The sequence below is a fragment of the Meira miltonrushii genome (assembly GCF_003144205.1).
Source record: "Meira miltonrushii strain MCA 3882 unplaced genomic scaffold FA14scaffold_2, whole genome shotgun sequence".
NCBI classification, from domain to species: domain Eukaryota; kingdom Fungi; phylum Basidiomycota; class Exobasidiomycetes; order Exobasidiales; family Brachybasidiaceae; genus Meira; species Meira miltonrushii.
The window spans coordinates 3,527,686-3,555,388 of NW_020289944.1; the positions used below are offsets into that span (position 1 = coordinate 3,527,686).

Genomic DNA, 27,703 nt, shown 5'->3' on the forward strand with positions numbered 1-27,703 from the left:
ACTCAAAACGGGACGCTCGATCAATATGATTGGACATCGAGCGCAGACTATGTTATACACATTAATGATGTCAGATCGTTATCGTCGTCATATCGATTGTGGTTTGCTTTATTATTCAAAATCTGCCGAACTGCACATTATCCGAACGGCAAGAAATGAAATACGTGGATTGATATTGGCACGGAACGAGCTGGCAAGCTATATGGCTCGTAAACAAGGAAATGAAGAAGAGGCCGTTCAATCCTTGATCGATACAATGACACGGTCAGACTTACCTGCTACGATTGATGATGATCGGACATGTTCGCGCTGTTACGTGTCGGATGCATGCATGTTGTATCGCAAAGCAGAGGCCAAACCATCATCAAAGGATGATGACAGCTCATCAGATTGGCCACTTGCTGCTCTTTTTGATCGTCATACATCTCATTTGACAGAAACACATGTTGCCTTTTTCAGACATTGGGACAATTTGCTTTCGCTGGAAGAAGCGGATACGGTGAAGCATCGAAGGGAAATGTGGACAATGACAGCTCCAGCGCGTGAGAGAGCAGGTCGTTGCTATGCAAATATGGTCTTGTCAACCAGAATGCCAACGGTGGCTCAATATGAGCGAGCAAAGCAGCTGACTGGGATGAACCAATGCATTATTTATGGCTTCAAACGTGCAAAAGGAGCGACTGAATCTTTATTGTTGGGCGGCAACTTTTCGGTAGGAGATGCGATTTGCATTTCCATTGAGCCCTCTTTATTATCTATCGCGCAAGGATTCTTGTTAGAACTCAGTCCAAATCATATCCTTGTCGGAGTGGATAAAAATCTCTACCCGATCATGAAACGAGCAGGTGAAGCGCAAAAAGCAATCTTTCGTATCGACCGTGAAGAACAAGTTAGCGGAATGGCAAGAATTCGATACAATTTGGCAAAAATGTTCTTCGCTCCTCCTGCTGGTGATGCAAGAAGGAGAGAATTAATTGTCGACCTGGAAAAGCCAAAATTCTTAGGCGAACAGGACATGCTTTCCACAAAAGCTTCTATGCAAGAGATCGAAAACGATCTAAACATTGATCAGCTTGGTGCCATACGTAAAGTTCTTTCTGCCGAAGATTATGCTTTAGTCGTTGGAATGCCTGGAACGGGAAAAACGACAACGATTGCCAAATTGATCACCTTGTTGGCCAAGCAGGGTAAGAGTGTGCTTTTGGCAAGTTATACTCATAGCGCCGTGGACACGATCTGTCGCAAGCTAGTCGATGTGGATGGCGTGAACCTGTTGAGATTAGGCAATACCGATCGTGTACATGTTGACGTTCAGAACAATATGCTCAAAGAGAGTTCCACAGTTGAACAATTACAAGCAAGATTATTAGAGCCGAATGTGATTGCAACGACGTGTCTTTCGATTGGGCATACAATCTATGCATTACGAAACTCATTCGATTATTGTATTATCGATGAAGCAAGTCAAATCACATTGCCTGCTTGTATTGGTCCTTTACGATATGCTCGTAAGTTTATTTTGGTTGGAGATCCTCATCAATTACCTCCTCTGGTACGTGATTTGCGTGCTCGTCAAGGTGGTTTGGATGTCAGTCTCTTTGAACGCTTACAACGTGCCCATCCAAGTGCCGTCGTTCATCTTTGCCATCAATATCGTATGAATGATGATATCATGTCTCTCAGCAATGCTCTCACTTATCAAGGTCGATTACGTTGTGGAAATGAAGCTGTGGCATCCTCACATGTTCGCGTGCCTCATTTGGAGAAATCACTTCAGATGATGCATTCTGTGTTCCATTCCACATGTTCAGGGAATGATGGATGTTGGATTGAAAAATGTCTGTCATCGGAGACAAAAGCTTTATTTATCAATACGCAAGATGCACAAGCATACGAACAAAGGACGGGCGACTTGGTGGAGAATATGTTTGAAGCAAAGATGGTATGGCAATTGTGTTTGAGCTTGATTTGTGGTGGTATTGATGCAAAAGAGATTGCAATTTTGACACCTTATCGACAACAGATTCGAAGGATCAGCGCACTGCTACAACAACCTACAAATGATCCGAACGCTCAAACATTAAACAAAGTAGAAGTTTGGACGGCCGACAAAGCACAAGGTCGTGATAAAGATATCGTGATTGTCAGCTTGGTACGTAGTCAAGCAATCGAAAGTGATTCAATAGCAAAACCTACATCCGTCGGACAATTATTACATGACGTTCGTAGAATCAACGTCTCCTTAACACGTGCAAGGAAGAAATTGATCATTTTGGGTAATCAAGATACTTTATCGAACGCACCCATGCTTTCACGTTTATGGTCCTTCATGCTTGCCAAAGGTTGGACGTTGGATTTGAGCGAAGATCAATTGAATGGACATAAAGAATGTCAAGAACGGGCAAACGATCATGCCCAACATTTACCATCCTCCTCCCCTGTATCTTAATTATGATCAATCTTTCTGTATTTCTATGATTACAATGCTATAATTTACAATTGAGATTAGTTTTCATTGACTACAATGATTAATTGATCGTCTTTGGTGATATTGTAAGCCGAAAGGTCCCAGTCCAGATTCTCTAACGGGTAGATGATCCTGTCATCGTCTAGATTGCGAATTTGTTGTTTGGTATCATCTGCGATCTCTTCGGGCCTCATCTCGCTTCGAATCTGTATTGCAGTCGACAGTTCAGGATCGATATTTGGACTCAACAAAGCCCAAATCGATTCAATGGATCGTGCTCCACCTTTTATGCCTAAAGCACGGGCAATCTTGCCTTGCAATAATCGAATAGGTGTCGTCGTCAATAAGCTTACTTCGGTGCCCTCTGTCGACTCTGATGAAGTAAAGTGAGGAGGTTTGGAAGTGGGTATAGATGTGGATTTGTGGATTTTGATCGTTAAGAGCTTGCTACGCAAAGTCGACTTCTGACTGCTTTCCTTGGTGTTTGATTCGCTTTTGGCTTCCTCTTGCTTGCCATATTTCTCCTCCAAAGCCCGCAAACGAGGATGAAGTTGATCGCGTTGTATTGAAGACATACCAGCGGTCTCCTTGCTCATTCTTGATAAGTAGTATAGTTCGGCATCTCTTCTTTCCGTTTGTGAGATCGCAGCGTGATTTAACGTCTGTAGATGCGGCAATCGTGCCACAACCAACGGTCGAATATCCCTTGGATCAAGTGATGCCAAAAAGGGACAATGTTCGGCAGTGATTGAAAGACTTTGTAGTCCTAAACACCAAGCATCTAAATTTTCCAAGTCTGTCCAGGACTGCAGAGCATTGTTGTTCAGGCTGATGTGCAGCAGCTTCCTCGCTTTTGCTTCATTTGTCAAGTGAGGGACAGGCGGTATGGAGGTGATCTCGTTATCCGACAAGATGATACGTTCCATCTTTGGACAAATTTCCAAGGCAGCCAGAAGTGCAGGCCAGTTCGAGATTTGATTGTTTGCCAAATTGATTTGCCTCAATTGCGGAAAAGGGCTTTTCTGATCGGCCAAATCGCATTCAAACATATTCAAGCCATTCTCTCCAGCTTGTATGCTTTCAAGTGAGGGCATGTGCAGTCCAATCTGACACATCTCTTGCCATGAGATGAGTGTCCCATCTGCCCGTAAATCTTTGAGGTTCGTAAAAGCTTGTGGTTGTATGTGGACCTCAGATTGTGAGATAGGCTCAAATCGGTTGAAATGCAAAAGAAGGGTCTCGAGATGCTGAAGATCTTTAGTAATGTTTGACAATTCCTGCCAAGAAGGTAGAAGAGATCTTGAAAGATCCAGCCACCGAAGATTGGGACATGTTCTTGCGATATCACCTTCTTTTTCACCATGTGCCTCATCAAAAGCTCTGGCAACTTCTGCAAAGCTTTCCGAGCTCGAAGCAGTGTTGTCGCCTTTACTACTTGCATCATCACCTCTTTCCATCTTCCAGCCACCAAGTCCCACCTCTCTCAGCCTGTGTAACTGTGCATTGCGCCTTCGAACGCCCTCCATGTTTGGTGCCTCGATCTCAATCTCGGCAAGGTTCTTACGGGAGTATTGTTGAGCACTAATGGCGGTATTGCTTGCATTCTCGACTTCGGGCTCCGTAACATATTTATATCGGATCGCTTGTAAGAACGAAGAACCAAAGCTCAACTTGGACGAAGAAGGTCGAATGAAAGAGCCAGCGTTTGTGTTATGACGACAGTTAAAATACCGTACTCCTTTATGCGAGCCATCATGTTTTCCTCTAGAGGCATCATCCCATTCGATTCCTAGCCAAATGCCTTCTGTAGGCGGAACAAGTCCAACGTATCTAACCGTTCCACGCCATGGTCCTTGTGATATACGCGCTCCGACAGCAATCAATTGGTTTTGATCATCTGTCTCATTGGTAGCGGCCATGCGTGGTGGAAAGCTTGAGTGATAAGGATCAGATGGTAGGAGGAAGGAAGAAGACAAATTTGACTTCTTTGCGAAAATGTGGCTTGAGCGCGGATCTGACTTTAGCGCCAGGAACATCACTTTGGCAAATTCAGATGACGACGAATTCAACGGAACGATTAAAGGAGTCAAATTACAGATAAGCATCATGAAGAGAGAAAATAAGTACAAGAAACATTCCGAGATTCCCATCTCAATCATCTCCCTCTTCCCCTTCATTGACCAATTCCCCTACGATTGTATATTTCGCACTGAAATGAGAAACCCATTCGCGCATATTATTAACTTCCATCGGAGTTAAATCATTTAAAGCATCAATAGGTTTATCCAAAGGTGTCAACATTTCCAGATCAAAAGATTGTTTTGCCATTCCACGACTTGCATCCCTTCCGGCAAAATTTCCATAGGGTCCTCCTGGACCGTAAAAGTTTGCACCTTTTGTTACATCAAATACTTTTCCTTGAATGGCCAACAAGATTCTACCTTGTTCGGATGATTGGGAGGAGGAAGAAACATTCTTCTTTTTGCCATATAGGTCACTACCATCGTGAACTGCTAATGTTCTTGGTGTATACTTTGTCCAAATAGATGTTGGAGGATGTTGATTGGGCAGGAATGAATAAGCATTATTTTGATTCTTTTTCGTAGATCTTGCTTGTGCAAGCGTTGGAGTGAGTTTGGCAATAGAATGTGGCTTGAGTAAAGAGAAGAACAGATAGGCAACTATCAAGCTCAAAAATACATTGAGTGGATTTGCATTGCGTAATTGATGAATAGCGTCTTGTGCTCCAACAGATGTATGTTCGATCCATCCATCTATCCGTCTGTTTCCCGTTATGTGTAATGCTGGCTTGTCTGCAACGAGCTGTTGTATGCGGTTAAGCCAAGGCTGTATACTCAAGCCCATCTTGATGTGTAGGTGTATGTGTGAGAAGGTAAGAGGGAAGATTGTCAATCCGGACCCGAAGCTTGAAGCGTAGAGGTGGAGTGTTTTTATGTCTTTGGCCGTGTTCCGCTTGAAGGCGTGCTAAACGCATATATTAGCCTCTCCTGTTCAATTCCACGTCAGTGCCAATGCGTCAGTTGCATTCATTCTTCTCTCTCTTCCAAAGATGAGAGGATAACACCTTGATATCACACAACAACAAAGATGGATCTAGATTCCATTCCACCAATCACCCGATTATGGGCAGGTTCAGCTTTAGCCCTCGCTTTGGCTGAACATGTAGGATTGGTATCATCCTTGCAACTCTTTTTATCGTTTCGATTGGTTTTAAAAGGTCAAATATGGCGTATACCAACTTCATTAGCATACTTTGGTCCGTTTAGTATCGATTTCTTGTTCAATTTACTCTTTACAACACGTTATGCACGTATGCTTGAAGAGAACCATTATGCAGGTCATCGAGCAGATTTCGTTTGGCTACTAATCTTCAGTTCAACCATTTTGGTACTTTTGAGCCCTTTGGCAACACTACCGTTCCTTGGAAGTCCACTCGGTTTTGTATTGGTATACATTTGGAGTAGACGTAATCGTCACGTTCGTCTTAGCCTGTTTGGTGTCTTGGTCATCACTGCTCCTTATCTGCCTTGGGCTTTGGTTGCCTTTTCTTGGGTTTTGGCCGGTAGTCCAAAGTACGTTATTGGGGATCTGTTGGGTATCGCTGTCGGGCATCTATGTGAGTGGGATTGTGTTCTCGTCTTTGATCAATATTTACTGACCTTAATCTTTCCATACAGATTACTTCCTTGTGGATATATGGCCAAGAGAGGTGAAAAGTGGAGGAAGGAATCTGTTGGCAACACCACGAATCCTGTGAGTAAGAGAGGGAAGATGTGGGAACTAAATTGAGAGTCGTGCTGACGAAAGAGTACTTTGTCTACATCTCGCAGCGTTCGTTTGATAGATGGCCGATGAGTTCGCAAGTTTCAATGTGTATAGTATCTTATCATCATCTGTATTTCTCTTCAATTGATTCGTGATAACACGATGTCTACATCTTTTTCGTAGTGGAGGGATCTACCTACTCTAGTTCACCTAACATTTGGCTCACAATCATCAAACAAGAGACCCGTTATAAAAGCTGATGTTCATTCTCATGTTGAATCATGGAAAAAGAATAAAGCAACATGATAAAAAAATGATACAAAAGAGTGAGAAAAGATGTAGTAAAAAAAATATGGCATCAAAAGCTAAAGCAATAATAATTTGCATGCATTATCCAAGTTGATCAATTTGAAACGAGAAGTTGAAAAGAGTTTAAAAGATATCTTTTAGCATTTAGAATGCACAGTTACCTTGACCACAGAAAGCACGCTTGTAAGCGCAGTTTCCTTGACCGCAGAAAGCACGCTTGTCTTCGACGGCTGAGAGAGATGGAAGGAGAGAGAGTGTGTGTTTTGGGTATCAGTATACAATGTCATCCAAATCATAAGGCCACTGTTTAATCATTTACTCACATTCCTTAACAGGGGCGGCAACAGCCAATGAGGCCATAACGGCAACAACAACGACGGCGAATGAGAACTTCATTTTGATAGTATGAGAGTGTGTGTGTGTTTGGTGTTTGTGGTGGTGGTAGATGTGAGAGTGAGTAGAGATGAGGTGATTGGAGATATGAAATATGGAATGGAAGCAGCCTTTATATATTCAACGGTTGCACCTGCTTCCTGGAGTGAATACAGTGTGTGGTGCATCAACGCATTTTATGCAGCCGTTCTCTCTTTTTCTTATTTTTAGTCGCGGTACGCCGTTATAATCATTTTTAAGTTTAATCCCTTCCTCTTCTACTACCTCTCTTCTCAAACTCAGCGCGTTCTATCGCCCAAACTTTCTTTTTCTTTTTTGTTCAATTGGGAAAACGTAAGGGACATCACCTTCAGGGCGGGCGCAATTGAATTGAATGGATGTGTTACAACACAACATACATAAAGTAAATCCAACAAACAAAAAGGCAAAACAACAGTGCTTCTATTAATTTCGGCGCCATTTTTTGTCAAGTTCGATCGGGTGCCTATCATTAAACTGTAGGTACATTAACCTTACCCGCACAAACGCACGCATGTTTATAATGCATTATCTTTTCTCTCATCAGGTACTCCGTACGTGTGTGTGTGTGTGTGTGTGCGGAGCATGAATAATTTAGCGTAGAACTGATGAAACATCAGTTACAGCCGGGTGGAAAGGAAGCAAACGTGTACGAAAAAGAATGCAGCAAGGGGGGAAAGGGCAAAGCAAGAAGCCGTTTATTAGAATTTCATCATGGCTTCATTAGCTTATTTTAATTTCGTATCGCCGCCTCGGTTCTTTTGCCTTTTGTTTCTAGATATCCGCTAGTCTTTTATCTTTTAGTCTTTTCATATAGTGTAATTCCACTGGTGTACAATTGCCCCGCTATAATGCATTAAAACAATACATTGCCGCCGCCGCCTCGATCGCCGTATAAAGCCGTAGGAAATGGGCGCATGGCACTTCGGCGGTCTTTAAATGATGACCTGATCTTGTTCCTTTTTCTTGACAGTCCCGCTCGCAGGGTAAGTTCGATTTATTTATTCCTTCTTTCCTTAAGCCCCCCTCCTGGCCCATCGGCAGAAGTCATGGGACTTTATCATATGCATCCTTCCTCATTCACGCTAAATTCATTAAATATATGCATCTTCACATGGTCATGGATTCTAGCTCAATTAATAATACGCTTTTCTAAACGATCATGATGGCATTCTGATCCTGTACCGTTCTTTCTTTACACAATAGATCACGCTAAGAAGGTTGAGCCGTTGAATCGGTTTTCACTTTCTTTTGCGCATTATGAATTGTTAAAAGCAAATCTCTAATAAAAAGTTCGGATAAATTAGATTCTATCAAAGAATACTCAAAGCTTCTCTTTCTTTAATGTATGTAGACGAAAGTGTTGCCCTTACTGCATGTTGCTATCTGTGGGGACGATTGTGGCTTTACTCCTGCGTTTGAATAAGATTTCCATTTATGGATAAATTGAAAATATGCATACCATCATAAAAAAATAAGGTATTCTTTGGCTTATTCATTTACATATACATTTAAGAATCGGATCATGGGTAGGGTCAAGTTTGTTGGATAACAAAGTTTAATTATAATAAGAGGCGTTTAGGTCTGAGCGTGCATGATCATCGCCGAACGGCTTTTATCGGAAACCTTATTGTTATGTCTTATCCAAGATTGCCGTGCCGTATACGAGATCAGACCAGCAAATAATAACCCATTTTAGAAGCAGAGGGACTTTAGGGTCCTATACATGTTTTACGTATATCCATGGTGACCAAGAGAATGAAAGGAAGGGCTACAACAATTCAGCGCGAGAAAGAGCAGAGAGAGAAAGCTTTTGTACAAAGAGAAAGAAAGCGGAAGATGAAAGAAGTGTTGAGTATTTACTCTTCCCGCTTTTTCCAGGCGAACATCTTGGGATTGATCCATCTTCCTTTTGAGTTTGCCAAAGCATCTTCATCGTCACGCTTGAATGCAAAGGCTGCTGGATTTATAAATCGTTCGCTGTCTTCCTCACGTTTGAAAGCAAAAGCTGCTGGGTTAATAAATCTTTCACTGTCTTTTTTACGCTTGAATGCGAAAGCTTCTGGGTTGATCCATTCTTCTTTTGCATCTGCTAATGGAGATTCTTCTACTTTATCTTCACGTTTGAATGCAAAAGCTGCAGGGTTAATAAATCTTTCACTGTCTTCTTTACGCTTGAATGCGAAAGCTTCTGGGTTGATCCATTCTTCCTTTGCATCTGCTAATGGTGATTCTTCTGCCTTATCTTCACGTTTGAATGCAAAAGCTTCTGGATTAATCCATTCTTCCTTTGCATCTGCTAATGGAGATTCTTCTGCTTTATCTTCACGTTTGAATGCGAAAGCTGCAGGGTTGATGAAATCTTCCTTGTCTGCATCCCGTTTGAATGCGAAACTACTTGGGTTCACTGCCTTTTCTTCACCCTCTTCTCTCTTGAATGCAAAGGCGGCTGGGTTGATCCATTCTTCGTGAACTTCACTCAAAGGTGCTGTTTCGCTACGGCTTTCGACTGTAGTGGAAAGAATATAGTCAGCAAAATGTTCGATAAATCACCATGACATTTGGGTTAGGGTGCGTATTATATAAGCAACAGTGCACACGCGCGTAGACCAGCGCGCGCGCCTCTTCGCGCACGCCCTGAATGGCTGTTGCTCATTTCATACAACACCCTCTTCCCACGATTGAACGATCATAAGTCGCTCTCATTCACAGTAAGGGGTGATGAGATGACCATGAGGAATGTCGCACAGATGACAGATGATGAATTGATACATACCTTGAACTGGGACGGCCAAAGTGGCGGAAGCCAAAGCGGCAAAAGTCAATGCGACGGCGGTGATCTTCATTGTGTTTATGTTTTGTCGAGTGGTGGTGTTTGTGGAACGAATACGACCAAATCAACAAATGTAGATGATGGTTTGGGATCAAAAGTGTGGGTGAGATATGAACCAGAATAGAGGTTCAAATCAAACCGTTGTTTTATATGTGCCTAAAAGAGAAACGTAAAATGGTTGTTGTGTGTGTGTGTGTGTGTGTGTGTACCTCTAAAAAAGAAACATGCATGGAAGTCGAACAAGAGAGTGGCAAAAGATCACCAAAGAATCCCCAACTTTCTCCTCAATTCAGTCGGCAGGTAAGGAACGTGGAAAATAGAAAGAGGCTTCTTGCGCCCAATTGCATCTTAGATGGAATTTGGTAATTGTGTGTATGTTTGCATGTAATTTGGCTTCAATTGATAACAATGGCAATTTTGGGAACGGATGAGAAAGCAATCAAACTTGCCATTATAAAATTCTAATTGCCGATCCTTCAGGGTTTGTACCTTGTCTGTGTGTTTGTCTGTCTGTGTATGCTCTCTTTGTATGCAGGAGATTTAGGGGGCGGTGATGTGATCGGATCCCTTCTGTGCTTCTCCTTTACAACCGGCAAACATCATTTCAACAAGATAGTCATTCAAGCCGCTTGGCGAATCGAATCAATTACGGAATGCGTAAATGCAATAAAAGAGGGTATAGGATGCCGTGGAAGTCAACTTGGCACAATCCAAAAAAGGGCATTTACTCACAATAGAGCAGAAGGATGGAAGATATCATTTCATTTCATGGATGTCTTTTATGCAATCAAAGAAAGGAAAGCACATCATCAGTGTCTAACCCTACCTTCGATCCTTCTTGGGGTCAGCGTAGCAATGAAGATGACAGTGAAGAAGGGAGAATTAACGTTAGCGTGAGTATATGGAACCCCTTCAAAACCGCATGCGAAAGGAAAGGCAGAAGGCAACTATGAACGCGTGATGATCATCCTCTTTTAGCGTGACTTTAAATGCCCGAATGCGTTCAAAAGATTTCATTTTCTTAGCGTCAAATGTGCATTCCCCCCTTTTCCCTTCAGCCCACAGGAGGTGTTACTGCTTCTTTACCACCATCAATCAACAACAGGAACATGACAAAAAATTATACGCTAACACCATAAAGGATTGCTATTTGCGGTATGCGAATTGCATTAGTGTGATGACAAGAATGATAAAACAAACACATCTGATGGAATTGGTCATCCGTCAGTGTCGTCATTGTATTACCACAAAGTATCAGCAGATTCGGCATTGTTTCACTTGGATCACATGGTGGGGTGATCTATCATCTATTTTTGAACCGGCATTCGATAATCGTTACGATGATTTTGCTTGGCAATCTTCATTTGTGGTACCAAGAAACCCGATTAGAATTTATAATGAAGCGTTCCTTGCACAGTGACCCTTGTTTTGCATCCTGTTAATGTTTCTAGCTTAATGATTCACTTTCTCGGCATCTTCCACGGATTAATTCGGCTTGTGTTCATTTGCTTATGACGAGGAGCAGGCTGATTTCTTCAAAAACTGCAATCCTTGTTCCTGGATCATCGATCGGCTTGGCTTGCAGCGTTCCTACTTTTGTGTTAAAATTCGGAAATAATTGACCATTACTTGATTGAGCGCGTTACGCTTCAAGGTGTTCTTTCCGATTTATAGTGCATGGCTTTAACAGCGTGCGTGTCTTCTCTCTGCTCTTTAATCCATTAAATCAATGGCCTCAAACAGTCGTAATGGCAGAGGAGGGAGATGATACCCGATCAGCACAAAAGCCTTCTCTGCCTCTGCCAACTCGATTGCAATCCACAATAGAAGCTCACAAAGGACCGGTTCATATTGCACAATTCAATACTTCCGGTAAATATTTCCTTACAGGTGGAACGGATAGACAGATTCATCTATTCAATGCAACATCAACCACAGAAGACATAAAGCCGATCAAAACGTATTCTGCCCATTCCGGTACGATATTAGGAATAAGTATAGCAAAGGATAACGCCAGCTTTGTTTCAGGTGGTCAAGATCGAAATGTATTGGTTTGGGATGTCGCAACAGGTTCGATCATAAGAAGGTTTTCCGCTCATACAGGTAGCATTCATTCTGTAAATCATTGTGGCGCAAGTTCACAACAAACACAACCTGCGCCTGAAGATGTCGTCTTGACAGCAGGCGAAGATGGCTTTGTACGATTTTTTGATTTACGTGCAAGAGGTGCTTGGAAACCGATAATGGAATGCAAAAATGCAAAAGATACAATCTTGACAACTGCTGCTTATCAATCTTGTATTTGGACAGGTTCTGTGGATGGCGTTGTGAGAAAGTATGACATCCGGGCTGGAAAACTTCAAGAAGATACAATCGATCGACCAATCACTTCTATCACGCCTACTAAGAATGGATCTTCTTTGCTGGTTTCTGTCCTTGCTTCTTCTACTCAATCTCAAACAGCTTCACATATCATTACAGACGTTGGCGATGGATCGCATTTGCAGACAGTACAGGGTGGCCCGAACATACAGTACCGATGCAAATCATCGTTCTGGGCAAATGACTCTACAATCATTGCTGGTGATGAGACTGGAAAGATAGCAGCGTGGGATGTGCTAGAGGGAAGTGAGTATTTCAAAGATGCACAGCTGCCCTCTTGGGAAAAAGCACACTCCAAAGCAGTACTGTGGACAGAATGTACTGCTCAAGACGGCGGTCGGATGATCACTACTTCGGCTGACGGGACGGTAAAGATATGGTCGTGCAATTAAATGAATCGATAATTGATGTAAAGTACTGTACAATAGATAACCGCATGATTCCCTTGTTATAGATGCTTGCGTGCGCTTGCTCGTACTTTTGCATCAAAAGAAGCAGATTGAATAGGTTGATTTAGATCATGAAAAGGATTCATCATAACCTTGACAAACAATTCCCAAACGTCAAAGAAGAAGTTCCTTATTCCGTCATCAAGTTTATGTTCGTGTAAGATGAGAAATTTGATATTCCCTGGAGCGATGAAAGCCGAAGTTGTCCATTCGTTCATTCGATCGACAGCTTTGAGATACATTGCATTGTTGTTAGAAAATTGCTTGTCTTCCACAACGTCCAAAGAGCTATGAGCGATCATTTGTAAAACATGTTTATCGTTATACCGCCCAAAACCTAATCCTTTTCCTTCACCTTTTTCACCATTTCCACCACCGCTTCCCGCCGATAATCCACTTTGCCCTGAATTGCGTGCCTCTCGTGCGGCTGCACTTAATCCACCTGTGATCGCACCTAATGCATTTCCAAATCCAAACACTCCACCAGAAGTACTGTTTGTTGCAGCATTTTGCATCGCATTCGAAGGGGTACTTGTTGTAGGATCTATCTGTGTTTGTTGTGATGATATACTTGCTGCCGTATTGGGTGTATTTGCAGAAGAAGTGGCATTTGCGGTATTGCTACTACTGCTACCAAAGAACGAAGATGGTCCACTTGAACCTGCCGGTTTGGACGCCAAATCAGCTTGATAGATTGGATTATCTCTTGTTCCTACGATGCAAAAGTAGTATGACATCTTTTGCTCCTGTTTGTTGTGATGATGATGTTGGGGAAGAAGAAGGAGTGATGAAAGTGTGTGTCCGTGCGTGTGTTGCAATTTAAGCGGCATTCAGACTGTAAAAGCGCACGCTATTCACGCGTAGAAAAGGAAGTGAGTAGGATAAGAAGAAAGTTGAAGCTCTTCTGGTAACGCATTCATTCTCTTCATCGTCATCATCTCAGGTACGGCATACAAGCATAATGGCAGCAGCAACACAGAAAGATCTACAAGAACGTATGCAAACAGTTGCTCTGCAGTTACAAAAGATCGAAGATGAACTACAGTCCACAGTAGAAGTACGACAAAGACTTGATTCTCAATTAACAGAGAATGAACAGGTGAAAAAGGTGAGCTGCCAAAAGATATAATCTTCGATCATTTCCCGAAGAGTACTAACATGAGCCCTGCTCCATATCTTGACAGGAATTTTCGGTATTGAAATTGGACGATGTGGTTTACAAAATGGTAGGACCCGTTTTACTCAAACAAGAACAATCAGAAGCAAAGACAAATGTTGATAAACGAATCGATTTCATTCAAAACGAAATCAAACGTACAGAATCACAACTTAAGGAAATAAATGAACGTAGCGAAAAGAAACGGCTGGAAGTCGTTGGAATTCAACAAGCTGCTCAACAATTACAGCAAGGTGGAGAGACAGAAGTTTAATCGCAATGTCTTGTATGATATCACAAATCGCACAATGTATACTATCGTCATTAGGGATCGATTCTCTCTTTTTCTGTTTAGTATGTATACAAAAGAGGTGTCCGCAATTCAATGAAGGGCGAATAAGTGGGTATCACAAATGGGGTTGGTATAGGATGGGTAGGAAAATTAGCTAAGGTTACATCAAGCAACAGGTGATGCAGCTGGTACATTTCTCCTTTGGCGACTATGATGAGACCGAATCGCATCTGGTCCAACTCGCGATGTCGGAGATGGTGTGATAACAGGAGAAGCTCTTGAAGATGTATATGCGTAGGGAGATGCCACATTCGATCGTGTGTATACAGGCGATGCAATCGGAGTGGAACTGTTCGAATCGCTTCGTTGTCCCCATCCGCCATGGCCTGTGGCTCCTACAGGGATTGATTTGGCGTATGCAGAATTAGAAGGAGCAGAGTTGCCATTCGATGTTACGATCGATGGAATAGGATAGGAGGCTCTTCTGCCATTTTGCTGTGCGGGCGGTGATTTGTCTTTTCCTTTGAATGTATTCGAACCAACAGTTGTGCCGAAATAATCATCGTCCTCATCGCTATCTTCCACTTGTTCACCTTGCTTCCACGCACGCTCGAATCCAAAAGTATCTCTTTCGTTCGCCAATCCTTCGTCTTCTTCTTCACCAGGAGATGCAATATGGCCATTCGCCCTTAGGCGTTCTTCTCTTTGTAGGCTTTCTCGGATTGCTTCTTCGATGATACTTCCATTTCTCTTTGTTTTTCTTCCGTTACTTCTCTTTTCTGCCGTGCGATAACTGTCGGCTACGTACTGTTCCATTTCGCGAGGTAGTCTCTCACCACGCTCGTACAACGAGCTTTCGAGCTTTGATCGATCTCCAAAGACGAACGATCCGACGTATAGCACCACAGCAGCAGCGATCCCCATTGCCGTTCCCACCGCTAATGCCGCTCCCAAGAATACATACACAGGATACAATTCCCGAACGACGACTTTGATAGCTCGAGCTGGAATCCAAACAAAGATGAACAAAAGCCCTTCGATTAGATAAACAAATGGTGCGGTGACCGTTCTTGCCGGTCCAACAAGTGCTCTCTCGCCTGCCCAAGTTGTCGTTTGCCATGATGTATGCGCTGACCAGCTCACAGCACCTCCAATGTATGTCATCGGCGTCCAGACCACGTTCCTGCTCATCCAGAGAGCGATTGCATATGCAGATTTGAATATATGCGGTACGATTGCCATTACACGAGCAATAAATGATTTTGAATTATTCACCTTTCTCCTTCTGCGTAACCTTGTGGCTGCTGCTGGTGCAATTTCCTGCCATCCGTCTGCGTCAGAAATGACCTCTCCATCTTCGTCGACATATTCGTATTCATCGTCATGATCTAGATAATGATGCATGGTGCTTTTGACTTGTCTTCCAGCACTTCGAACGGCACTAATACCCTTTCGGATACCCTTTGAGGCAGCTTTGGTGGTCGGTTTGTTCTGGATGCTGTCGGGTATATGCGATTGATCTTCTTCTGCTTTCATTGACTTTTTCTCAGCCTGCGAGGAAGCCTTCTCTTGTTTGAGTTTTCTGGCAGCACGAGCTCTTTCCGCTTGTCTAGCAGCTCGTAATTCCTCTGCCAATGTCCTTCTCTCGCTTGAGGGTATATAACTTTGGAATTCTACTTCATCGTCATCCTCTTCGAACTGTGATGGCTGATATGTACTCTTTGTGTTTTGTTGTTTTGCATCTGATTGCATATTCACCACATGACCTTGTTGTCGCTGTTGATGAACGGCTGCTACGTGTGGATATTGCTGATGAGCAGTATTGCTATCTAATGCTGTTGCAAATGTGTGACGTCCGCATAAAACAGCTAGAGCGAGTACAGCTGAAGCCGTTATAAAGACATATTTGGATCGAGCCTGTGCCTTTTCAGGCTGCATCGCGATGAGTCTTCTTGGTACAGATGTGGTCTTGTTAGGAGAAGAGTGATCAGTTTGTGTTGGTTGTGGAGTCTTACTGCTTATTGTTTCAATCTTGCATGCAGTACACTGTACACTTAGTTAACTTTACGCGCCTCTTTTTAAAAGGGACACACACACACACGCACAGTCAAAGCGTATGCACCACATTCCAAGCAAACGCATAAATTAGGAATAGGCTCGCACACGCTTTCACGCCGAGTTATACACGTGAAAGGTATGCTCCTCATCGCTCCCTAGATCCGTGAATGTCCTATAGGCTGAATTATTGTCATTGAAGTCGTTGTGAGGGTAAGAGAAGTATTGACATACAATAATGGAATGTCTTGGTCGAGTATTAAGCCGATGCGATTGGTATAACGGGAGAATCCTTTCTATAAAGAAAGAAAGAAAACAAATTTAAATGTTAAGAAATGAAATAAAAAAGATGAAGATAAACCAACAAGCATATTCGTATCTGGTATGAAGATGAAAGACAATTCTGCCGGACATCAGCAAGGATCATCCTAATAGTCTTTAAGGAGGATTCGATAAGCTTGACCATGGCATCACATGAGGATATATCAACTGAATTGTACGTTTCAGCAGAACAAAATTGATCAATCTGAATATTATCAATATAAGCCGTGGAAATGATTTTCTGAATACAGAGATCTCTATTACAGCTCGAAGACACAAGGTGACGATATACATACTCTACATAGAGAGCCGACAAAAGCACATCAACCCAACCAGCTGAGAGATATACTCATCACTCGTACATTCTACCGATGCGAAAGCCGTGACACCCCACTCTTTCTGATTTATTCTCACTTTCATTACTAACACCTGCTCTCGAACGCATGAAATATCATTTCGGAAATTAAAATGTACAAAGATCAAATAAACACTAGAGCAACCAAGCAAGCAAAAGAAGTCATCAATAGGAACGGCAAAACGGCAGGTGCAGAAACTTGCATTGCACCTCCAAAGATTGCACCTGTCGCTTGGTCTTCATATCCTGCTCCACCTTGTGTGACGTCCGTATAAGCAGGTACGACGGAAGGTGTAAAAGTGTTATTGCTGTAAGGATAATTTGCTTTTTCTGCACCCCCAAGTAAAGAACTTCCGAATGCACAAATTTGTCGAATGTTTGTCACTATTTCTGGTGCACCTGTTCCTTTTGGATCTGTACCCAAATAATAACATTGATCCGTCATTTGAAAACATTGAACGCATTGTGGATAAACGGCTTGAAACGTATCCGTACATGCACATTTAATTACCGCAATGTAACTCAAGGGTGAATTGAAGATACTTGTTGCATTTTGGAAAACGGATGCTGCTTCCATGCACGAGCTTAAAGAAGAGTACTTTTGTTGACAGTTATAGCAACTAGGATATTGAGCAGGGAATGACGGAGGACCAAGTTGCGATAGAGGAACACTCGGCGTGTCACTTCTTTCTACCGGACTTGGACTCAATTCCGCCTCTGCCATCAACTTTCTCTTCATTGCCTCTCTCGCACCCATGGCAGCATAGTTCAGCCCTTCCTCCCTCGCATTGACATCTCTTCCTTCTGCCAATCTGGCAACCGGTTTGTAAAATTCAAACACTTCGTTCGCACTCGCATCCGATGCCAATCCTCTTGGTTGTGGGGTAGGTTGTGCAGAGCTTCCTACCACGCCGTTTGCCGGTGCTCTGCGTTGAACAGGTGATGGCATTGGAGCGGCATGAGCGAATGTTCCAAGAAGAAGCAGAATAGCAATGCCAATGGAGGTGGTGAATGGTTTCATTTTGTCGTAAATCTCCTAGTCCGTGAAAGAGGTCAGGTGTTTTGTTAAAGTTGGGGTATAGTTTATTGTCGTAAGCTTGAATATCTGACAATACCGAGGGATCGAACTTGTCAGCATCCAAGCAGCAATATCATCCGCTCATGTAACTCACCGTGAAGGGGTCGTTAAAAGTCTTGTTTTGTTAAAGGGAAATGTTCAGAAAGATCTCATCATCTCATCCGAATTTGCTGGTCAAGTGTTGATGGTGATGAAAACAGGTGATTTTAGATAAAGAATTATCTCTCTGTTGTCTGCTCTTTGACCGCATCTGTTTCATCAACGTACATGCATACATTCGCTCTCTGATGTTTTTTCAGTTGAGTATTCCATTCGTGCCCTCCTCCCGTACGTGCGTGCATGCAGCCTAGCTCAATAAGAAAGAGACTATGTATTACATCGTTCGTTGTGTTTCCCAATCGGCAGCTTTAACTGAAAAGGGGTCAATCCGTATAAAGAAGAAGATGAGAACATTGATGTGTATGTGTTTGTCCAACTCAGGGGTAAGTTTGTTTCTTATGCAAGAGCGTCAGGCCTGTGTTGGAACGCGTTCATATGCAGGCCTGATCTGCATAGGCTTAATGACCGCGTACAGTGCAACACTTACAATACGCGTAGACTTCAGTGATCGAATCCAGAGAGTATCACGTGTGAATGTAGAAGGCAATGTCTTGCTTCGCCGACTTTCTCTCGCTTTTTCATCGGATAGATAGTCCTCTCCGGATATGATCGATTGTCGCATCTTACATCATAGCATTTATGCATTGTATTCGGCCCTCCATAAGCAAGCGTGGGAGAGAGCATGGAAGTTTAAGGCCGTAAGTGCATGAATTGGTATGCTTGTGTCTGAGCATCGGCCAAAAAAGGCCCGTCATATTCTAGTACGCGTAAAAGTCAAGAAAGCGCGGGGAGGCCAATGAAACAACCCGAAACCCAATTGTCTAGGCATGAACAATAGCGGGTGGCGCGCGATGAAGTGGAAGGGGCACTACACCACTGTCCACTTTTTACAATCTCATGTGGACTTTCTATCAATCTCCAAAAGGTATATCAAGTGGCCACTTTCATATAACTACTTTGTGCTTCACTTCCATCATATCCAATCTATCCGACTCATCGCAAAACTTCACAAAAAAGTGCCAATACTCATTACCGTCATAGAATCACTATATCAGATTTTATCACGGAATCAACATTAAAGCACTTCGAAATATCACCTGCTCTGGCATTTGCACAAGAAAACAAACAGTACAACATGGTCTCATCAGATACATACTCATCTCACACAATGTCAGATGATTGTTATACAATGTCTGATTCATGGTCAATGGACGAATATGACCCATTAAACGCACTTCATGAACACATTTTGGCAACAAATCCAGGCCTGGACACTTCTGTTCTTACAGATGATGAAATGATCGCTTTGCTCAAAAGTGCAAAGGAAGCAAAAGATTTGGCTTTTTTGAACTTGAATATGTCCAAACAGACCTCGCCGGATGGAAGTGAGTACACTACATGATATTCTTATATGTAGGATACCAATGACTGACCAATTTGCTACCCACTTTGCAGAGAGTATCCTCGCTATCGATTCACCCGCATACAGCTTGAGTCAAGCTGGCTCAGCCTTTTCACAATCTGATTCATCGCAAAATCGTGAATAGGCCCCTGCAACCAACAATAATGCATTTGACTGCATCCTCTTCGTCTCGTTCGCATCGCATACTCTATATCCATGACATATGATACCTGTCCGCATCTGTACTTTTATACATCATTCGCCCGTCTCAAAGCCAAATTTGATCAATTATCGTCATCACTTATCGCATAATCTAGCATATCACTCTCGTTTCCATCCTTCCATTCGTTTACCCGCAGTTCATTCGTTTCTCTTTTGACATAATCACATTCCTTTTAACCCTATCATACAAGTATGTTCTCGTTGTAAAGCCCAAAGCTCACCGTTCTGGTATCTGATCAGAATCTTGCGACTTCCCTCTTCCGCTTAGCCATCCTTTCGTTGGTTGAATTTGTTGAAATTGTTTTTCCTTTTCTTTGTTCAATTCCAAATCCAAAGCTCTCTGTCTTTTCTTATCCGCCTGTCTTGCCGCATCTCTTTCAACACCTTTGTGCATGACCTGTGTTATGAAGAGTGAAAGTATCAGTAATCGAAGCTTCACACCAATAACGCCACAACGCATATACTCACCTCACGTTCTTGAATTTGCATATAATGTACTGCCCAAACAGTCGTTGCCGAAACGACCAAAGAGGCAGCCAAGGTCACTTTAGCAGCTCGGGACATTTTTCCCAGAAGTCAAACGTTCCTGACTTGTCTGCTATCGGATCGACAATCTCTTCTCCTGAAAACGGAACCGAGTACTCCACTGTTTTGGATTGATGACTCGACAACCAATTCGAAACTTCTCTCCCGGGAGTTCAGCAGCAGGGGATGTCCAACGTGGGAATTATGCTTTGTGCCCTGGTACAGATCGGGCTGTGCTTGGATGCAGATAACCTTGCTGAGCTTGAATGGAATGTCGCTCAGCGTTTGTTGGATTGTAAGGGATTCGGTTCTTTGATGAGAAGAAAGTATGTTCTGAACTGCAAAAAAAGCTTAAAATTATAGTATCGCAAATAACAATATTATTAATCTACTGCTCAGCGTAAAAAGCGTGTATAAGGTGGAGTTGATGTTACATAAGCAGCATCTATATTATCAATCATTCAATGACCTCCTAGCTAAATCATGAAGAAGCCATGTAATACATTATTAGAGCGGGACCTTATAACGGTAATCGAAAAGCCGTTGTACGGTTACTGTTTGGAAGAGGATGTATCGGGCAATGATTACTAAGCAAAAGAAGCAATTCCCTTCGGTTTGAACATTCTACCGGTTTGTTAAAGTTAAGCTCTGACGAAGTGCCTGAAGAAACAATCTCCGCCCTGTGGAAGCGCGTTTGATTTCTATTCAACGGCTTTAATGCCTCCTTTAAATTCTAGCGAGATGGATAGCCGTGTACAATCTGTTGCATCTTTTGTGAATGGTGGAGTAGCGAGGTTGTAAAAGCGGGGAAGATGATGCTCATTACAGGGATCTGTGCTTGTTTGCCTCCCTGGTCAAAAAATGCGGATTCTCATCTTACCGATGACCGGTGCCCTGTTGTCCGGCAAATGAAAGGAAATGATATAAATCAAATTTAAATACACAATCTTCCCTTTTCACTCTTACCACCAACACATACACATCACACTTCCACTAAATACTTATCCAAGATGCCGTACAATCCTCGTAAAGCCTTTGTCGTGGGCGTTGGTATGACCAAATTCGATAAACCACGCGGTGAACGTGATTATCCTGAATTGGCATTAGAAGCAACCACAAAAGCATTATTAGACGCAGAGATCAATTATGATCAAGTTGAAACTGCCGCCGTTGGTTATTGCTATGGTGATTCAACATGCGGTCAACGTGCACTTTATCAAATGGGAATGACTGGTATTCCAATCGTTAACGTGAACAACAATTGTTCAACAGGTTCCTCTGCTTTTGTTCATGCAGTCACAGCAATCATGTCAGGTCAAGCTGATGCCGCTCTCGCTTTAGGTTTCGAAAAGATGGCTCCTGGTTCTTTGGGATCCGCATGGGATGATCGTGCTAACCCAATGGAAGGCACAACCGCTCAATTGTTTGAAATCGAAGGTGAAAAAGAATACAAAGATGAAGAATTCGGTCCTTTTAGCGCACGTATCTTCGCAGCTGCCGGTTTGGAATACATGGAAAAGTATGGTGCCAAACAAGAACATATCGCAAAGATTGCAGCAAAGAATCATACTCATTCTGTCAAGAACCCATACGCTCAATTCCGTTTCCCTCAAACTCACGAACAAGTTGCCAAAGCAAGAAAGATCACACGTGAACTCACATTACCAATGTGCTCACCAACTTCTGATGGTGCAGCAGCAGCCGTTGTTGTAAGTGAAGAATTCGTTCAAAAGCATAATCTGCAAGACCGTGCAATTGAACTTGTAGGAATGGGCGTTTCAACGGATACGCCTAAATTGTACGAAGATCGTTCAAGAATCGAACTGGCTGGATCAGATATGACCCGTCGTGCATCTTCGATCGCATACAAACAAGCTGGTGTTTCACCAAAAGACATTCAAGTCATCGAATTGCACGATTGCTTTGCACCAAACGAATTGATCACGTATGAAGCTCTTGGCTTGTGCGGAAAGGGAGAAGCACACAAACTTGTCGATGCAGGTGATAACACTTATGGTGGTAAATGGGTCGTCAATCCATCTGGTGGTTTAGAATCCAAGGGACATCCTTTGGGTGCAACTGGATTGGGAATGATCTTTTATCTTACTTTGCAATTACGTGAAGAAGCAGGTGATTTGCAAGTTAAGAACGTCAAGAATGCAATGAGTCACAATTTAGGTCTAGGTGGAAGCTGTGTGGTAACAGTTTTACGTAAACCTGGCTTTTACAAAAAAGGAAAGACAACTGCTGATCGTTTAGGATACAATGTCGCAAACGAAGTTCGTACTGTTTCTGAAGCAGATCTTGCTAAAGTTCGTTCAAAGCACGTTTCCGATTATTTGCCACCAGCTTTGCCAGAATCTAAGCTTTAAAAGAAGGAAGTGTGTTTACAAGAGTGTATCTTTTTCATGCTCTATTTTCATGCTTAGGATCGTTTCATACTAAAATTTGATCTTTATGATTCTTTATTACAATTCATGCTTTTATTCCCATTGAATGTTGATGTCCACTACTTGCTCACCAGATTGGCTTTCCTGGCTTGATGATCAAATTGAGCCGCGGCTGATCTTATATGCAAGAAGCCGTTCGGTACGCTTGAAAGAATGAACACAAGCGAGCTTTCAAGCTGCTTGAGACTAGAGGATCAAAGGGGGGGGGGGTGCGTGTGTGCAATTGAGTAGTACTCTTTCACCTCGGACTTTAAGCGCCGGTTTCAAGATCAGGCACTTCCGTTTTTTAATTTGATTTGATCTGCTCTTAAACCCTTCTTACAAACAAAGGTAAAAGGCGCGTGCGATGATGATTGATGTGCTAAAGAGGAAGGAAGTTACGAGTATATGCACATCAGCCGATCACGCAAGAAGAAGAACAAGCACACACACACACACACACAATCACTCACTCACTCACTCACTTAGTGACGTGGGGCAAGTCCATATGATGAGGTAAACGGAAGTGATAAAACGGAATGAAGGCGGATATGAGACAAAGGAGCTTATCACCCTAATTTAGAGGCAGACAAAGCGGCGCCGTACTCATACAAATGCAACAAAGAGAGAGCAAAACTTTCATCAGCTTCTATGCATTTGTCCGAGGGAACGCAAAGGCTTAATTATTTCCAGGCTAAAGTGAAATTAGATATTCTCCGATCCGGCTTTATTCTCATCACTACCAGCAACATACTTCTCAAAACCAAAAGAAAAAAGATAACCTCGACCGCTGTGGGCTGTGCCGGCAAAATTGGGTCTTTCTCTTCCGTACGAATCATCAAAAAAGAGTCTCATTCTTTGTGATTTGCTCTAATTTCGGATCCGTTCAAAGCGAATATTCAGCCACTGCCTGGATAAGAGCAAATTCGCATTTGATCACAACGCTTTGCCAATCATTTTTGCTGGACAATTCATCTTACCGCTTTTCCATCACGATCGAGAATTTCAAAATCCTTCAAAGTTGCCAAGAAAGGTACCCTCACATACCGCCCGAATGAGTACTTTTACAAATCAAGATCAATCTCATACCGCAGATAAGCCTAGCTGCAATTCAACTTCAATCTCGCTACCAACAGCCGTCAATCTTGAATCTCGCCGATCCAACAAGATTCAAACGCAGGAACAACATCAACAGCAAACGACCCGCAAGTCTAACGAGATTCCACCTTTTGATTATTCGTTACTCGGACCACCTCCAAAAACAGGATTTGATTGGGTAAAATTAATCTTTCGTCAATATAGAGCTTTAGGAACACGTTATAAAACCGAATTGATTGCAGGTAGAACACTTTCAATTTTGGTGAATTGGTTACCGGTTTCAATTTATACAAACATTCAAAAATTTGTTCAAATTCGATGTCCGCCAACTCAAATGCCATCACCACCAACACAAATGATGAATGACAATAAGAATAATGTGAGTAAGAAAAAGAAGAAGAAGAAGAAGTGCGGGGAACCGGGTAAATTGCAATTATTGTACATTGTACATTGCATTTACGCGTACATCCGGAAGGAAGTCCGAGACTTGAACGCATCCGTTCCAGTAACCCTGGAGGGAACGTTTCCTAGGGCCTTGTGTGTGTGTGCACACTTGCTTGTTGGGCATGTCACCAAACATGTGTCAACTCGGGCCGGATTCAATGAACGAACGCGCACAATGACGCATACAAGGGCCTTTGACGAAGTGCCTTTAAAGTCGCGTATTGCACACGTACTCTTGATTTGATTTGCAATGCAAAACAAAGAAGAGGAAACTTTTTCACTTTCTCGAATCAAAACGAAACCCCTCTGTCTGTGGGCGTGCGCTTATTATGCAATGCGCCCTTTTTTGTCACACAAATTTGACTAGTGGCGCTGCATCTGTTCACTCTATTTTCTAACCGCGTTTCCTCCACGCGATCAACATACACACACATACACGTTCGTTCCAAACCTTTTTCTCGAGGGAACCTTATTGATGTGTTCTTGATCGACACATACACAAGGTTCATCCTCGGAACAAAAAGCGACAATGTACCGAGGCAAATAGATTGCAACCCCTTCTCTGTACAATCATCATCCCTTTGGTCATTGGAGATTTGATTTCATCCCATCCCCCACCAAGACAACAATCACCTACACCGCCCGCTGTCCGCGTTCAAAAGCGCGATCGATTTTGATTCCTCAATTTTGACGCCCAGATCTTTACGGCCGGTTTCTATTCATTCTCACCAACACTTTCAACCTTCAGATATTGGCCGTGGGCTAAAAGTGATCGGAGTTTGAACTCTTCACCCCCCAATTTTCACATACACCTGTTCTTTATTTGGACCGACTCCTGTGTAAAATATCTCCATCTCCGGAATTGGAGGATGGCTTGATAATCTCCTATTTTGATCGGAACGTATAGAGCCAACACAAAAAACGGCATTTTTCGCATCTTTCTCTTTTCTCTCGGAAACGTATATACCAGCAACATCTTTGGATTCTGACACACTTCCTCTCTTTCACACACACACACACCTCTACTCCTCACACACACACACACACACACAATGTCTCGCCCTTGGACCAAATCTCCAAAGCTATCGCCAACGGTCAAACCGTCAATGCCAGAATGCTGGGGTCATCGTGGAGCGTCTGCCGCATTCCCAGAAAATACAATCGCTTCTTTTGAACGTGCAATCCGTGATGGAGCAGAAGGATTGGAAAGTGATGTTCACGTTACAGCGGATGACATGGTGATCATGTTTCACGATCCATCTTTGAGCAGAACAACAGATGGAAAAGGATTGATTCGCGATCAACCGTGGAAAGGTTTAATTGAAAATGTTCGCACAAAAGCAAAGCCACATCAACAAATTCCAACATTTGCACAGGTTTGCGATCTTTTGATGCGACCTGAAAACCGTCACGTTAAACTCAACATTGATATCAAGCCGGAGAATGATCCCGAACGTTTGTTCACATTAATGAAGGGAATCGTTGAAAAACACGAAAACTTTGCCGAAGATCTCTCTCCTCGTTTAATTTTGGGATTGTGGCATCCCGTCTTCTTGAAGGCTGCATTAGAGCATCTTCCTACGCTACGTAGAGTACACATCGGCGGAAGTCCGACGATGGCAAGAACATACTTTTGGAAACATTGTGACGGTTTCAGTATGTGGTTCCCAAGCCTGGTCGGGACGGAAGGACAAAGTTTCTTGGCCGATGCACGCAGAGAAGGCAAGGATGTCTTTGTTTGGACGGTTAACCGTCGTGATGAAATGATTGAAGCTACACGATGGGGTGTAAAAGCAATCTTGACGGATAAAACAGACATGTTCCAAGACGTTCGACAAGAAATGCAAGATGATTTCGCATTAGCAAGAAGCGAAAAAGTTGGCTTCTTTTTCCGTTGGGCAACATTGCAATATTGGATGTTACCTCAATTCTTCAAACAAGCCGTTTGGTTGAGCGAATTAGAAGGAAGAGCAGGATGTACATTCAAACAAGCTTGGGCGGATGCCGCTTTGGACAAGATGGATGTTCCTCCAAAGATTTCCACGGGTTCATCTCCTGCCTCACTCACAACGTTGGCCGATAGAGATGTGCCTCATTTGAGTGTTGGCAAATCTGATTTACCAAACGCGGCCGCCGTGACACCAAGTATGGTTGCTACTGCCTGAGCATTTGAATCGGATTTCGTTCTTACTAAAATTTCTTTTTCTTTGGGTTACCGGACTCCCATCTCAACATCATCATATATTTCTCGTATTTAAACCCGCATTTGTATCGATAATTTCAAATCTCTCAAGAAGACCAATAGTCTATACAACAACATTTATACATCAAGCATAAACACTTATCTCCGCCTTAGCATCCTTTGTTCTCTCACTACTTTTTTTTGAATTGATCTTTGCTCGATTTGTTTTTCTTCTATGAGAAGGAACAATCGATTACCACATCACTTATGATACCACCAGATTGAATTAGTGCTCCATCACAATGTGGCTTGTGTGCCTGAGATCGGGATTATCTTCTAAGATCGTCACCTTTCATCGGAAGACGGAATCTAAGATGATCGTCAGTGGATTATATAAAGATGAAGCTATTTTTGGTACCAGCCGTAAACATTTCTTGGCACAGAACTTGTATGTAGGGGAAAACTTCTTTTTTAACGCCCACAAACATAGGGTGGGATTACGCCCGCGCCAGAAGGCAAGCCTTAACGCGTACGTACGTACGTAACTAGCCCCTACTAAGTGGAATGAGAATGATGCCTTGCTTCTTTGGAGTGGGCGCAGAATTGAATCATTTTACAGAAGATGCGGCGTACCCACGCGCGTAAAGAGAACACCACATCCCCCCTTTTTAGGCGATCTAGCGCCCTGATTATAAACACCGACACGAAAAAGAGAAGAAGAAAGAGTGTTCTTCTCAAAGTAAAATTTGCTTTGCGGGTACCAAATCCGTTCTTTTTCGCGGCGCGATTATGATAATGATGCACGCATACGTACATTCCAATCGTTAGCGTTATGTAGTCACTCTCACTTAACGATCAAGCCTCAATTCAATGCACAGAATGGAAGGGATTCATGCAATTTATAGATAAATTGCTCTGTTGAACCCCAAGCACGCAACCTACATACATACACTTCTTTTTCGTAATAGAACGTTTCGAGGAAAATTAATTCAATAACGGTTTGACCGTCTCCTGTTTTGTTGCCTTACAGCAAAAACGCTGAGGATATAGAGTTAGGACCCTCTAAACTGTTTTGCATCTCTCTTACATTACCACTCACACATCATCTTCACATTCACTGTATATCGGCAAGCACGAAAAGCAAGAGGCCAAAGCAGTACTGCCACTCTTTTTCCACACAAACACACACACACACAGCCTTTTGGTCTATTCTTGATTTGGTGATTCTAGCGTACAAATTCAGTCAAGTCTTCTTTCTTTCTGTTCCCAATGGAAGCATAGGAGGTTCATTAGATTGGTGCTTCATCATCGTTGTAAGCCTCTTTTAGTGCCGAGGAACGCAAGAAATCCATGCTAAAAATTTCAAATCAAGAATAATCTTTATTATCCTTTCTTCATTTCAAATTAT

At 42.7% G+C, this 27,703-nt stretch overlaps 14 protein-coding genes across 14 annotated transcripts; 7 read left to right on the forward strand and 7 right to left on the reverse strand.

The window, feature by feature from the left end:
• Positions 1–2,043: 2,043 nt before the first annotated feature.
• Positions 2,044–4,386, reverse strand: FA14DRAFT_146124 (uncharacterized protein; the record flags this gene model as incomplete). Its single annotated transcript, XM_025497302.1, has 2 exons — positions 2,044–2,639; positions 2,712–4,386. The coding sequence occupies 2 exons, from the start codon at positions 4,384–4,386 to the stop codon at positions 2,506–2,508; spliced, it is 1,809 nt and encodes a 602-aa protein (XP_025356299.1). The 3' UTR covers positions 2,044–2,505.
• Positions 4,387–4,633: 247 nt separating this feature from the next.
• FA14DRAFT_104774 (cytochrome b5) lies at positions 4,634–5,179 on the reverse strand (the record flags this gene model as incomplete). Its single annotated transcript, XM_025495717.1, has 1 exon — positions 4,634–5,179. A coding segment is annotated over one exon (546 nt), but the record flags the coding sequence as incomplete, so codon positions are not given.
• Positions 5,180–5,494: 315 nt separating this feature from the next.
• Positions 5,495–6,622, forward strand: FA14DRAFT_160920 (Der1-like protein). Its single transcript, XM_025498887.1, has 3 exons — positions 5,495–6,104; positions 6,166–6,241; positions 6,319–6,622. The coding sequence occupies exons 1-3, from the start codon at positions 5,576–5,578 to the stop codon at positions 6,341–6,343; spliced, it is 630 nt and encodes a 209-aa protein (XP_025356301.1). The 5' UTR covers positions 5,495–5,575; the 3' UTR covers positions 6,344–6,622.
• A 40-nt stretch (positions 6,623–6,662) lies between these two features.
• Positions 6,663–6,985, reverse strand: FA14DRAFT_160921 (uncharacterized protein). The gene is made up of 2 exons (XM_025498888.1): positions 6,886–6,985; positions 6,663–6,792 (listed from the first exon to the last, which is right to left on the reverse strand). The coding sequence occupies exons 1-2, from the start codon at positions 6,956–6,958 to the stop codon at positions 6,707–6,709; spliced, it is 159 nt and encodes a 52-aa protein (XP_025356302.1). The 5' UTR covers positions 6,959–6,985; the 3' UTR covers positions 6,663–6,706.
• A 1,448-nt stretch (positions 6,986–8,433) lies between these two features.
• On the forward strand, positions 8,434–9,572 carry FA14DRAFT_50396 (uncharacterized protein). The gene has a single exon (XM_025502433.1). The coding sequence runs from the start codon at positions 8,717–8,719 to the stop codon at positions 9,443–9,445; it is 729 nt and encodes a 242-aa protein (XP_025356303.1). The 5' UTR covers positions 8,434–8,716; the 3' UTR covers positions 9,446–9,572.
• Positions 9,573–11,390: 1,818 nt separating this feature from the next.
• On the forward strand, positions 11,391–12,608 carry FA14DRAFT_50399 (WD40 repeat-like protein). The gene has a single exon (XM_025502434.1). The coding sequence runs from the start codon at positions 11,555–11,557 to the stop codon at positions 12,578–12,580; it is 1,026 nt and encodes a 341-aa protein (XP_025356304.1). The 5' UTR covers positions 11,391–11,554; the 3' UTR covers positions 12,581–12,608.
• A 28-nt stretch (positions 12,609–12,636) lies between these two features.
• FA14DRAFT_123217 (Sedlin) lies at positions 12,637–13,374 on the reverse strand (the record flags this gene model as incomplete). The annotated part of the gene is made up of 2 exons (XM_025496557.1): positions 12,637–12,974; positions 13,299–13,374. 2 exons carry the CDS (start codon positions 13,372–13,374, stop codon positions 12,637–12,639), a joined length of 414 nt encoding a protein of 137 aa, XP_025356305.1.
• Positions 13,375–13,529: 155 nt separating this feature from the next.
• On the forward strand, positions 13,530–14,159 carry FA14DRAFT_50628 (Prefoldin beta-like protein). Its single transcript, XM_025502435.1, has 2 exons — positions 13,530–13,745; positions 13,822–14,159. The coding sequence occupies exons 1-2, from the start codon at positions 13,599–13,601 to the stop codon at positions 14,065–14,067; spliced, it is 393 nt and encodes a 130-aa protein (XP_025356306.1). The 5' UTR covers positions 13,530–13,598; the 3' UTR covers positions 14,068–14,159.
• On the reverse strand, positions 14,022–16,109 carry FA14DRAFT_160922 (uncharacterized protein). The gene has a single exon (XM_025498889.1). It carries the CDS (start codon positions 16,021–16,023, stop codon positions 14,251–14,253), a length of 1,773 nt encoding a protein of 590 aa, XP_025356307.1. The 5' UTR covers positions 16,024–16,109; the 3' UTR covers positions 14,022–14,250.
• Positions 16,110–16,898: 789 nt separating this feature from the next.
• On the reverse strand, positions 16,899–18,083 carry FA14DRAFT_50814 (uncharacterized protein). The gene is made up of 2 exons (XM_025502439.1): positions 17,989–18,083; positions 16,899–17,921 (listed from the first exon to the last, which is right to left on the reverse strand). Exon 2 carries the CDS (start codon positions 17,835–17,837, stop codon positions 16,941–16,943), a length of 897 nt encoding a protein of 298 aa, XP_025356308.1. The 5' UTR covers positions 17,838–17,921; positions 17,989–18,083; the 3' UTR covers positions 16,899–16,940.
• Positions 18,084–19,448: 1,365 nt separating this feature from the next.
• FA14DRAFT_160923 (uncharacterized protein) lies at positions 19,449–20,477 on the reverse strand. The gene is made up of 2 exons (XM_025498890.1): positions 20,088–20,477; positions 19,449–20,016 (listed from the first exon to the last, which is right to left on the reverse strand). Exons 1-2 carry the CDS (start codon positions 20,179–20,181, stop codon positions 19,835–19,837), a joined length of 276 nt encoding a protein of 91 aa, XP_025356309.1. The 5' UTR covers positions 20,182–20,477; the 3' UTR covers positions 19,449–19,834.
• Positions 20,478–20,988: 511 nt separating this feature from the next.
• Positions 20,989–22,814, forward strand: FA14DRAFT_160924 (putative sterol carrier protein). Its single transcript, XM_025498891.1, has one exon. The coding sequence runs from the start codon at positions 21,153–21,155 to the stop codon at positions 22,512–22,514; it is 1,362 nt and encodes a 453-aa protein (XP_025356310.1). The 5' UTR covers positions 20,989–21,152; the 3' UTR covers positions 22,515–22,814.
• A 716-nt stretch (positions 22,815–23,530) lies between these two features.
• Positions 23,531–24,978, forward strand: FA14DRAFT_50743 (uncharacterized protein). Its single transcript, XM_025502437.1, has 2 exons — positions 23,531–24,048; positions 24,617–24,978. The coding sequence occupies exons 1-2, from the start codon at positions 23,626–23,628 to the stop codon at positions 24,788–24,790; spliced, it is 597 nt and encodes a 198-aa protein (XP_025356311.1). The 5' UTR covers positions 23,531–23,625; the 3' UTR covers positions 24,791–24,978.
• Positions 24,979–25,165: 187 nt separating this feature from the next.
• FA14DRAFT_164599 (PLC-like phosphodiesterase) lies at positions 25,166–26,821 on the forward strand (the record flags this gene model as incomplete). The annotated part of the gene is made up of 2 exons (XM_025499897.1): positions 25,166–26,137; positions 26,786–26,821. The coding sequence occupies 2 exons, from the start codon at positions 25,166–25,168 to the stop codon at positions 26,819–26,821; spliced, it is 1,008 nt and encodes a 335-aa protein (XP_025356312.1).
• Positions 26,822–27,703: the final 882 nt, after the last annotated feature.

Coding starts and splice junctions, on each gene's coding strand:
- FA14DRAFT_160920 (XM_025498887.1), top strand. CDS start 5,576: ATGGATCTAGATTCCATTCCACCAATCACCCGATTATGGGCAGGTTCA. Junction 6,105..6,165: donor TATCGCTGTCGGGCATCTAT/GTGAGTGGGATT, acceptor CTTTCCATACAG/ATTACTTCCTTGTGGATATA. Junction 6,242..6,318: donor TTGGCAACACCACGAATCCT/GTGAGTAAGAGA, acceptor TACATCTCGCAG/CGTTCGTTTGATAGATGGCC.
- FA14DRAFT_160921 (XM_025498888.1), bottom strand. CDS start 6,958: ATGAAGTTCTCATTCGCCGTCGTTGTTGTTGCCGTTATGGCCTCATTG. Junction 6,793..6,885: donor TGCCGCCCCTGTTAAGGAAT/GTGAGTAAATGA, acceptor CATCTCTCTCAG/CCGTCGAAGACAAGCGTGCT.
- FA14DRAFT_50396 (XM_025502433.1), top strand. CDS start 8,717: ATGGTGACCAAGAGAATGAAAGGAAGGGCTACAACAATTCAGCGCGAG.
- FA14DRAFT_50399 (XM_025502434.1), top strand. CDS start 11,555: ATGGCAGAGGAGGGAGATGATACCCGATCAGCACAAAAGCCTTCTCTG.
- FA14DRAFT_50628 (XM_025502435.1), top strand. CDS start 13,599: ATGGCAGCAGCAACACAGAAAGATCTACAAGAACGTATGCAAACAGTT. Junction 13,746..13,821: donor AGAATGAACAGGTGAAAAAG/GTGAGCTGCCAA, acceptor ATATCTTGACAG/GAATTTTCGGTATTGAAATT.
- FA14DRAFT_160922 (XM_025498889.1), bottom strand. CDS start 16,023: ATGCAGCCTGAAAAGGCACAGGCTCGATCCAAATATGTCTTTATAACG.
- FA14DRAFT_50814 (XM_025502439.1), bottom strand. CDS start 17,837: ATGAAACCATTCACCACCTCCATTGGCATTGCTATTCTGCTTCTTCTT.
- FA14DRAFT_160923 (XM_025498890.1), bottom strand. CDS start 20,181: ATGTCCCGAGCTGCTAAAGTGACCTTGGCTGCCTCTTTGGTCGTTTCG. Junction 20,017..20,087: donor TATGCAAATTCAAGAACGTG/AGGTGAGTATAT, acceptor TCTTCATAACAC/AGGTCATGCACAAAGGTGTT.
- FA14DRAFT_160924 (XM_025498891.1), top strand. CDS start 21,153: ATGCCGTACAATCCTCGTAAAGCCTTTGTCGTGGGCGTTGGTATGACC.
- FA14DRAFT_50743 (XM_025502437.1), top strand. CDS start 23,626: ATGAGTACTTTTACAAATCAAGATCAATCTCATACCGCAGATAAGCCT. Junction 24,049..24,616: donor TGAATGACAATAAGAATAAT/GTGAGTAAGAAA, acceptor CACATACACAAG/GTTCATCCTCGGAACAAAAA.